The 10,773-nt window shown below is 46.2% G+C and overlaps 1 protein-coding gene across 2 annotated transcripts; it reads right to left on the bottom strand.

The window, feature by feature from the left end:
• Positions 1-876: 876 nt before the first annotated feature.
• On the bottom strand, positions 877-10,773 carry LOC114855719 (tubby-related protein 1-like). 2 transcript variants are annotated; one of them, XM_029151103.3, is made up of 14 exons: positions 10,481-10,773; positions 6,311-6,376; positions 4,874-5,006; positions 4,686-4,796; positions 4,454-4,582; positions 4,036-4,149; positions 3,792-3,929; positions 3,631-3,713; positions 3,340-3,504; positions 3,138-3,250; positions 2,955-3,063; positions 2,782-2,880; positions 1,928-2,099; positions 877-1,352 (listed from the first exon to the last, which is right to left on the bottom strand). In XM_029151103.3, exons 1-14 carry the CDS (start codon positions 10,586-10,588, stop codon positions 1,219-1,221), a joined length of 1,674 nt encoding a protein of 557 aa, XP_029006936.1. In that variant the 5' UTR covers positions 10,589-10,773; the 3' UTR covers positions 877-1,218. The 2 variants fall into 2 exon arrangements, with proteins under 2 accessions (XP_029006936.1, XP_029006937.1); XM_029151104.3 differs by having other exon boundaries at positions 3,792-3,926.

The following is a 10,773-nucleotide window of genomic DNA, read 5'->3' as shown; positions in this document are numbered from 1 at the left end:
GCCAGCTTCAGGCTTCATTTAATTTGCGAGTTTGGACAACTGCCTGAGCAGGTTCAGGCAGAATACACACCTCTCGCTTACTCCCAGGGCCCTCGGCTCAAACAGGTTTTTCATCCTCGAGCTCCTCTCAACATGTCAGGTACCAGAGAAAGGCGTGGGTGTCTCCTCAAACCTGCAACTGGTACAAATCTTTCTGATTTGCTGCCAGCCCCAGACGATACTATCAAAACCACGGTGAAGGACTGTTTACCCGCCACAGTCCAGACCCTCAGGAAGGGCTCTTGCTTTCTGGTGTTAGTCATAAAACTGACAGATCATGCAGAGGGAGGCAAAGGAGAGGGTTAACACACACACGCACGCACACGCACACACACACACACACACACACACACACACACACACACACACACACACACACACACACACACACTGGATGCCAGTGATACGTCTCCATCATGACTTTATCATTTTTAAACTTTAAAGCACTTATTTTAAAGTCTTTATTTAACAATATTATGATATTATTAGCCTGGAAGTGAAACCACATCTTCACAAAATAAATAGATTTTACACTAAAAAGCACAGAAGTAAAAAAAATACATACATAAGATTGTACCAGAGCAATTAATAAGAGTATGAACTAAGCTAATTTAAATATTTATGGAAAATATGAAATGTAAACTAACAACAACTAAAATATCACAGGCTTGTGTTAGTTTAACAGTAATGAAGTTATGGAGTGTTTCTTTCTTCAAGTAATAATTCAGACCATGGGTCACCATGTGCAAATTAACTATAATTCGATTTTTGTCGAAAAAAATTTGATATTCTTGTGATGGGTCATTTTCTCGATGTAATTGAACGTAAAGCAAGACCTCGTGGGCACATTAGTTTATCTATGGTTAAAAAGACACCAAAATAGCACAATAATACAGATACAGCAAAGTCACAATATAACACTGATGAAAATCATTTGACAGCTTCATCAATGAGACGCACAATCATCAAGGAGCAATCGACAACGCTCGGCTTCCTGGAGTCCCTTCTGTGAATCACACCCATAAAGGCAGCGACGCAGGCCGTCGTTGGCCTGAGGTCGCCGTTAGTGACTGAGTCGCCGCTGCCTATCGCAGGAAACACGCGGGTTGGTGTGACGTGGGCGTGGGTGTGTTGTGGTTTCACAGCAGACAGACGAGGAGCTTTCTTTTTCCTTCCCTCTCATTCGCAGGCGATTTTGCCATCGAAACTGGACAGCGCGATGGCGAAGGCCTGCACGGCGCACAGCGGGTAGCTGTAGTCCAGTGTGAAGACGTCATCGGCTATCCGCCCGAACTGCATCACGATGTAGTCCACTGGAAGAAACCCACACTGGTTAACCATCAGACACAGCAGTCAGCAGGCGAGGAGAACATGTTTGTGTATTTCATTCATTTCATTCCACTGCTAGCGATGATCCACAAGGATTTCTTTATTCCGTTCTTCTGTCATCATGTACAGACAGACAGACAGGACGGAGAGAAAGGACAGACAGACAGACAGACAGGACGGAGAGAAAGGACAGACAGACAGACAGACAGGACGGAGAGAAAAGACAGACAGACAGACAGACAGGACGGAGAGAAAGGACAGACAGACAGACAGGACGGAGAGAAAGGACAGACAGACAGACAGACAGACAGACAGACAGACAGACAGACAGACAGACAGGACAGAGAGAAAAGACAGACAGACAGACAGGAGAGAAAAGACAGACAGACAGACAGACAGGACGGAGAGAAAGGACAGACAGACAGACAGAACGGAGAGAAAGGACAGACAGACAGACAGACAGACAGACAGACAGACAGACAGACAGAACGGAGAGAAAGGACAGATAGACAGACAGACAGGACGGAGAGAAAGGACAGACAGACAGACAGACACTCACGGTCTTTGTTGTGGACGATCTGGAAGTTCTTGATGGAGGCCTGTGTGACCCTGCCGTTGAAGTTGAGCACATGAGAAGCTGTCTCCTCGTTCCACACAGGCGTCTTGTTGTGGAGCTCGATCAGATTTTCCATCCTTCTGTTCTGGTATCTGATCAACAGGCCGTCACATTCCTGCAAAACAAGGTCAGTGAACGCCAACAAAACATGAGGCCATCGCTAGCACTTTGCACATGATTCCCTAAATCTGAATCTGATAAATCAGTAGGTTTAAAATCTACATTTGCCTAATATCAAAGGTACAGTACACGTGTAGATTATATATAGTACATTTTATCAAACACTTTCCTGCACATAAAACACTGACTTGAACCTTAGACTGAACTCCAGATGTTCATGGCTGATTGTTTAGGTGTGTCCAAGCAGCTGCTTTCAGTCTCATTGGTCCAGAGGCTCTTTACTCCTCGACTCAAGGAGGCTCTCATGGAGCCACTCGACCATGAAGGTGAGACTGACTGTGTCCATCCTTCTGGCGGCTGGTTGGTTCTGTTTGTCTCGCTGACCGAGGCTCCTCTGGCCCCGGGCTCCACGGAGCTTTATGCCTAGTTGCCCTAATCTACCGCTCACAGAGAGTTTTAATGCAGAGCTCTAGGTAACATTCCTTGGATTTTTTGTTCTGACATGCAGTGTGAAATATCGAACACCTTTCTTTTCAGTTTATTGAGCCTCAGATGGGTTAAAGGATGTCCTAAACGCACTGACCTGCTCAGTTGAGGATCTCAATCGTTTTTGTTACATTGCAAAGATTCGCCCTTGTGCAAAAAGTCTAAACAAGATAGAATAAAACAAATGTTACATTTCTTGGTCGGAGCGGCACGCGCTCGTTGTCCTTGTTCATTCCTGGGATGACGACCGTCATCCTCCTGGGTCCTTTCATTCCTAACACGTTTGTTTCCTAATGGCAGAAGTAAAAGTCAGGATTTTGACATTTTACGACTGCAGATAATTCATGAATAACCATCGGCTCACATAGATGATGCCTGCCAGCTCCTGCCGGGCATTAGACATGTCTGGAAGAGCCCTGTCTGGGTTCAGGGCGTTGTCAAACACTGTGAACTTGGTCCCCATTAAGTTGGACCTGGACCAAAGGTGACACATCTCATATCGTGACTCCCCTACAACAAACTTTTAATCACACATCTGACTCTGTACCTCAGCTTCCCAACAAAGTTCTCTCCACCTCTGGACAAGTCTGTGGCGTCAATGGAGATGAGGTAGTTGGAGGTCGTGCTCCTCTTCCTTTTCCTCCCGGCCAAAAGGAACGTCTGCAACAAAGCAACGAAATGTAGATCATGAAACTAAAACCAGTTCAACTGCATAGAGCGCTGACAGGTCTGGAGCGACGGTGAGTGACCTTCTTCTCGTTGTCGAGGTGGAAGTAGTACAACGGGTACAGGCTCTTGTCCACCCCTCTCTGGTCTCGTGTTACTCTGCATTTGATGGTCACGCCCTGCGGCGCAGGCTGCAGCACAAACTTCTCCAGGTTGTCGAACTCAATCTCAGGGGACGGCGATCGCGCCTGCAGCAGGTTTTGATAAATCCATCAGTATTTGTCACCCGCTTCTATCACAGTGAAGTTAAGGGTTCTCCTACATGAGCAACATGATGAAAAGTGGGTTTATTGCTGCGGTTGATGCTTTGGTACCTTTTTCTTTTTCCCTTTGGCTTTTTTCTTTTTCGATTTTTCTTCTTTTTCAGAGTCAGAGTCTTCGCTTTCTTCAGCCTTTCCTGAAACACACGACAGATTTGTTCTGTGATCATCAGATCCGCTCAGGAAGCAGAGGAAACGGCAGCTGCTGAACCTGCCTTTCTTTTTTGTCTTCTTGTCTTTGTCCTTGTCTCCTGATATTTGGAACATGGATGAAGAGCCGGCCGACGACTTCTTCTTGGATTTGCTCGGCTTCGCCTCTTCTTCGCTGTCGTCGCTGTCTGATTTAGCAGCTGCTGAAGCAACAGGCAGAAATAGCTTTCCATCAGAATGACGTAATCATGCTTTAGCATCCAGTGAGGAAGAGGATGAGCTATGAATCTTTACCAAACACGTTATCACCTTTCTTTTTGCTTTTGGAGTCTTTTTCTCCGTTTATCTGGAACATTGAGGCAGGTTCCTTCTTCTTCTCCTTCGACTTGGCCTTTTTTTCCTTTCCCTCAGAATCTTTGTCATCTGAAGAATGAAAAGCACATTTTAAAAGACGCAATGCAGCCTTGAAAAGTGGCAAACTTCAGACTCATCTAAAAAATGGTTTTTAACAGCTTCTAAAATCACAAACGAGATCAGAAAGAGACCATGATGCTAATTTTTTATCCTGATTTGACTTTGTGCATCATCTTATAAAATCAACTCTCACTAAACTAGTAAAAACAAAGCCATAATGTGAAAACATCCTGTTGAGTCTCCTTGTAGGTCTTTAGTCTGATATTAAATCAGATTTCACAGCTGCCTTACGTTGTAGACCGCTGCTTCTCACCTTTGGATTTGGACTTCTTCTCTTTGGCAGAACTTGCAGAAGGAGAGCTGTCTTTTGTGGTCTTTTTCTTGGTTTTCTTTTTGGGGGTGTCGTCCTCATCATCGTCATCGTCCTCATCAGATCCTGAATCTTAGACAGAAAACGTTTTCTAGTGTGTTCACATGTGAAATCCCAAACACACTGAACTGTACAGAGCAAATGTAAAGAACACGGCTCCGTTGTTTCCTTTTACCTTTCTTCTTTTTCGGAGCACTTTTGACTTTCTTTTTTGGCTCTTTCTCTTTTTCCTTTTCTGGCTCTTCTTTGTCTTTTTCTGGTTTCTTTTTCTTCACCTTCTTTCCATCTGTCATGTTGTTACATAAACAGTGATGTCACAAACGTGGTTAAGTTGTAGAACTGCAACGTATCAGCTGGTCTCACTTTGGATGGCTGGACTGTCCTCTTCCGATGCACCATCATTTTTCTTGGTCTTTGTCTTTTTGGGCTTGGCCTCCGTTCCGTTCAGTTTAGCTTCTGCTGTAACATTAGCCTCCTCTTTCTTCTTTTTTGGCTTCTGAAGGTTTTCATCTTTACAGAAACATAACAGATCCTTTTTGTGAAGCGGACTGGAGATAAAACGACTACCACTACTTTGGCTCAGCTCATTCCTACAGTAGTAGATGATGACTCACCATAACATCAGATGTGAAGGACAGTGAGGAATAAAGAGAAACAATAATATTAACAAGAAGTACAGCTTATTTTAATATTACATGTATATGTGTATTTAATATTATATGTATACATGTATTTAAATGTCATAGTTGGTAAAATAAAGTTTATTTGAAAAAGTCCTCATTCCAGTGATCAAAGTAATATTAGAGACATAAAACATCTTTTTCTGGAACTGACAAAAACAAGTTTTATAACTTTGCACGTTATGTAACTTTTTTGTCTCATTTAGAGAAGCCTATAAAATCACTAAAGCGTCAGTCACAGCAAATCCCAAAGACTTCACACACCAAGCAGAAAAAGACAGAGAATGCTAAAAACTTGATGTGATCTTTACAGTACGCAAGTTCACATGCATTCGTTATAAGCTGATAAATTTGAGCTACAATTTCAACATTGAATTGAACAAAAGCCAACTTTTTTTAATAAATAAAAATGTATTTAACTTGTATTTAAATTAGCTTGTATTTAACATCGTGAGGATGGAGCCACTGGATGGAGGTCAGTGTGATGGTGCTCAGCAGAGACCGTAACAGTAATCCTATTATAAGCAGATCCAGCATTGATAGAGGCCTATTTGTGTCCACAGACTATCCACAGCCTGGAGTGACAAGTGGGGATTTGACATTTGTCACGTTGGAATTAACTGCATAAAGTTTAGAGACTATTTGATTAGTTCTTTGTCTTTAATTGCAGTTCAGCAGGTGACGGTTTCTATACCGCAGCTTTAGTTTAGCTCTGTTATTATTGGTGGATGGAATAAAAACTGTAACTCATTAGCAACACCCAAATTATTAAAGTAGCATAGATTATCAATGAGGTTGAGGTTGTCTCCATAGAGGCGCTGTGAGCTGGGCGACCTAAGGTACCGCGTTCAGGTCCTGATGGGTTTTTCTCTCAGCTGCATCTCTTGGCATCATAAATAGAATTATTGGCTCCATAAAGATAAAAGTCGACGTAGATGTAGAAGAGACAACTCACATCTGGCCTTGTCTTAGTTCATTAACTCACCATAATCGTCCAGTCCCCCTGCTGCTACTGTACCTCCTCATTCTGCCACAGTTACACTACGTTATTACCAAGCAGCTGAACAAACACTGAGAATAATCTCATGTAAATAGTCAGCAGAAGTCCCTCCAAACTTACCTTCTCTGCAGACATGATGCAGCCTCCGCTTCCAGCGCTACCACCACTTCTTGCTACAAGGCTTCTCTGTGGAGATAATGAAAGGCGGAGAGAGCGCTGCGCTCGCTGCTCATCTCCCTCTGCAGAAAGTTGCTAATAGGATTTATGTGTAAAGCCATCTGCTGTGCAAAACACGTCAACGGGAGAAACCAACAGCGTCCTGGAGGAGGGACTTGTTCATCAGCTCTGTCCAAGATCCTCAAAGCTAAATGGAAATGTCAGTATTTAAGTACAGCTGTGCTGCTTTTTTCCGCCAGACCCACAGTGTTGTGTTCAGTCAGGCGTCATTAATGCACAAGCACTAAATAGTGAGGTTTAGTGGTGATGAAAGCGGCGGTCAGAGACCTGTGTCATACTGTACGGGAACGCTGTCACATTTGTGACATTTGTTACAGGTCACGTGGGGCGTCAGAACTGGCCCGGACGGCAGCGCGTAGAGCTTTCTCTTGTTACTAATTGGTTTAGAAACACTTGGCCGGTACCAGCGGAAAGTGGGTGTAGGGAAGCAGTAATAACCATTCAGAAAAACACAAGGCCTCAGATACAGGAGGAAGGAGGATGGTATATTATACTGTATATGCATTATCAAAGGTGGATGACCTTATTATACAAAAAAGGAGAATGAACTGGCTGAACGTTATCTAGTTCTAACCCATGTGTACAGTAGGTATCGATATGATTTACAGCAAATATATGTCAATAGTCTCGCCAGGAAGTCGGTTTCCTGGGCAGCAGTGCAATTGCCAGCCTCCGTCCAGGTTCGGAATGCCTGCGTGGCCTCACGGAGTCACATGAACTGACTTCTAAGAGGATTTTTACCAAAACAACAGGTCTCCCGTCGACTAACACACAACCAGGACGTCCTGACCCCTCAGCTCAGCTTAGGCTAATCTCTACTCACACCATCTGAGAGCATGCATCTAGAGTTTTCATTGAGAGCCTGTGGAGGGTTTCACAGACCGCATGTGTCCGAAAACCTCAATTTGAAAATTAAAAACATTTATGGATGAAGCTGATTAGACATAAAGAGAAGGATTGCTTCAATTCAAGAGATACAGGCAACGTCTGTGTGACAAACGCACAAACCTCCCACATCTCACATATCAAAACTGAATGGAGAACTCTCAGATTTGTGCATTATGTGTGTTATGTGTGTTAAGTGTGACTCTCCCAGTCAGCCACCAGATGTTGCTGTTCCCCAGGAGACACTGCCACGATGCAAGAAGCGGCTGTAAGGCACCAGGGGGCACGTGGAGGAATGGACCTCAGTCTGTGAACACTTGTTTTTTTTAAAGAGGCAGACAGGATAGTGGCTTGTGTTTTATTACTGCACGCTGGATGATAAACAACGTCAACACAAAGTCAGTGAAGTCCGTTCTTACTGTACCAACTGTACGAACTTAGTGCACAAACACAAACCAGGAAGTGAGCTGAACAAACAGAAGTGTGGCCTCCACAGGCCGTGGCCCCTGGTTGAGAGGGGAAAGCGATGATGTGCTAGTTCACCAGCGAGCTCAGTGATGAAGCAGCACGTTAGCGCCTACGTGAAGCTGGGTGAATCATCAACCCCGAGGCCGCCCATGAAGGAAGGACAAACAATGAAGACGAAACAGGAAAATCTGGGTTAAATAAATCTATCCCCAACGGAGGGACTGTTCACGGAAGGTGGAGGGCGAGAGAAGAAGACAATAGCAGGAGGTCTCACACATTCAGAACAAATGAGAAGATGTTTTCTGGGACTAAAAATAAAATTAAATGAAACCAGCAAACGATCTATGACTGTTTACCATCTCGTGTTTATGAGAGGTCATCTGAGGCCGCAGTCTTCACCACACAAGGCGACTGATGCACCTGCCACTGGGAATAACCTCAGATCAAACCTCTCGGGTTCCACTCCGCTTTACTTCATCTGCTTCTGTTTTTATTAGCTGTACCTTGGTTGTGCATTAACATGGTGTTGACCTTCAAAATAAAAGTTATCTTAACGCATTAGCACCTTCTGGCAGCACTTAATACCACCAACGTGCAAAATAAACTAATTAATCTCCAAAGGTCAACTAACATTTACTTTTCATGATCTTTGTCTGGGCACATAAAACCTTTAATTATGACTTAGAGGTGATGAGGATGAGGATGATGATGATGATGATGATGATGATGATGATGATGATGATGATGATGATGAGCTGTTAGTGTCTAACGAGAGACGAGAAGTCATCTATACAACGACTTTAAGCTCAGTGCAACGTCAATCCACTACAGTATGTGCTGTAATGTGGGACATGCTTCTGGTGACTGGTTCACACCACTCGGATCTACAGCGATGACATGATGTCATCCATAACGGGTCAGTGTGTTCTGAATGGGAAGAACAAGGTCAGAATGGGCAGTGGCTGAAAGAAGAAAACACAAAGTCTGTCAATTAAAAGGTTTGTTTGGTGCAATAAGACCAGGAGCCACAGACACACAGTGTCCCATGCATTCGTTTACCCACAGCAAAAATAAACCGTCCACTGTTCTGTGACTATTACTCTTAAAACCGCCCCCTACTGTAACTTCCACATGTGTGGTCTTCTCTGGACCACCCGGGTTGACCAGCGCTTCAACATTATCCAGAGACAACAGTTCTGAACAAAGGCTCAAACATCAACCAGCCAAATCTAATAAGGAGCCAGTTGAGCACCATCTCTGATCCCATTTCCTTCACAATAAACTCCTCTTTGCTGTGTAACATGGCGTCACATTGTGGCGATGCGACACACGCAGCACTGCATCCACCAATTAACGCACAGGGAGCGCCTGAGGCCTCTGGTACATGTGTGTAGGAGCTCGCCCCCAACTGGACGTCCCAGTAGAATGCTGTGCACGTACACAGGTGGCCTTTGGGTCAGAGTCTTTTGTGGCGCTAGAGTGGAAGTCAAACAGCACATGACCGCGATGTGCTGTTTGCTGCAGATTCCGGGGACAACTCGAATGAATGTGGTGCAGCCTACGGTGCTGCGTGACCTCTGACACGCTTCCCACTGAGCCAGAAGCTCCGCTGAGCGCTCCGCGTGTTCCTGGACGTCGGGAAACCAACGATGGACCCAGTTGGGAGGAGCGCGGAGTGTTTACACGAAACCGTGACGCAACAGGACTTGTGTTTGTGTGTTGTGGGGTCAGAATGACACGGGCGCAGTTTTTACCACGACACCACACAGTCTCAAAGCCACCAGGGCCCTGCATGAAGCCTGACACAGATAGGAGCCGGTAACCAGGAAGCAGCTTGCATTTCCTGTGCCGCGGGGTCCCTGCAGAGGCCGTGAGTCCCCACCAGATGCCGGCGTGAGCTGGCACTGCCCCATGCAGGGGCAAAAGTCCTTCCCCCCACCGACCTGCACTGCACACCACCGAATGCCCCTCGCGGACTCGTCCCCTGTGCGTTTTATAAGCAGGCAGCGCTCTTTTGTATCGGTGCCAGCCGAGGCCGGTCCAAACCTCCGCAGCTGAAACGTTTATGCGCTTCGCCCGCGAGCAGGAAGAGGACAGATTTGGAAAGGCGGCTCGCGGAGCCATTCGCGTTTCTACTGCCTTTGTTGGATTCAGCTGCAGGAGAGAGGGGTTCAGTGGGAGAGGCGAGTTCCAGAGCATGCAAGGACATAATTGCTTATAAAAAATGAGGAGTGTGACGTCACACAGAAGGCTGTCCTGGATATCGCCTGAGGAAAGGCACTGATGAGTGTTACCAGTGGACTGCGGCCCGGCCGCGCCACAAACCCGCAGGGCTCTGAGCCCCTTTCGAGAACCAACGCCGGTGACTTCATTTTCCCGCTGATAATCCCCGTGAAGCATGTTCCCCTTGTCCTCCCCTTGTCCTCCCCCGCTGCCCCTTCCCCCTGGCCTCGCTCTGACTCCTGAACCCCGGGACCCGCTCCGTTCCACGAGCCTGTTTTGTGGTAAACAGCCCAGTGTTTGGTGCGTGGTGTTGACAATAAAACACCGGTCTGCGCCGGAGCCGGAGCCGAAGCCGCGGCTCGGCCGTTTCCTGGTGCCCACTGTGCTGCGAGTGCGAGTGAAAACGCAGGCAGGTGCAGAACAACTAAAGACGTCCGGAGTGACTACCGAAAATGGGAAGTGCGAGGCGTGCACTACCTGGGAATGCTGCCAGCTGCTGACAAAAGGCTTCACTGCACGGCTCTGAGAGGAGCTGTGACTTTCTCCAAGAGCGTCTGGCAACCAATCCTCTGCCCGACTGCTCATGAATGTGTCAAAGCCCTCGGCTCCGTGGTCGCGTCGGCAGCAGTAAGTACTCACTCCTGATTCCGTGCTCCCAGCTTCTATCTCCGTCCTCCTCCCCTCCCAGCCACTTATCCAACAGTTGTGAGACGTCTGCTTGGTGACACGTACAGTTTGCCTTTGTCCAGCCTCCCGTCTCTGACTTCACC

The sequence above is a fragment of the Betta splendens genome, chromosome 5 (assembly GCF_900634795.4).
Source record: "Betta splendens chromosome 5, fBetSpl5.4, whole genome shotgun sequence".
In the NCBI taxonomy this organism is placed as follows: domain Eukaryota; kingdom Metazoa; phylum Chordata; class Actinopteri; order Anabantiformes; family Osphronemidae; genus Betta; species Betta splendens.
Note: the sequence above shows the minus strand (reverse complement) of the source record. Positions and strands in the feature narration are given on the sequence as shown.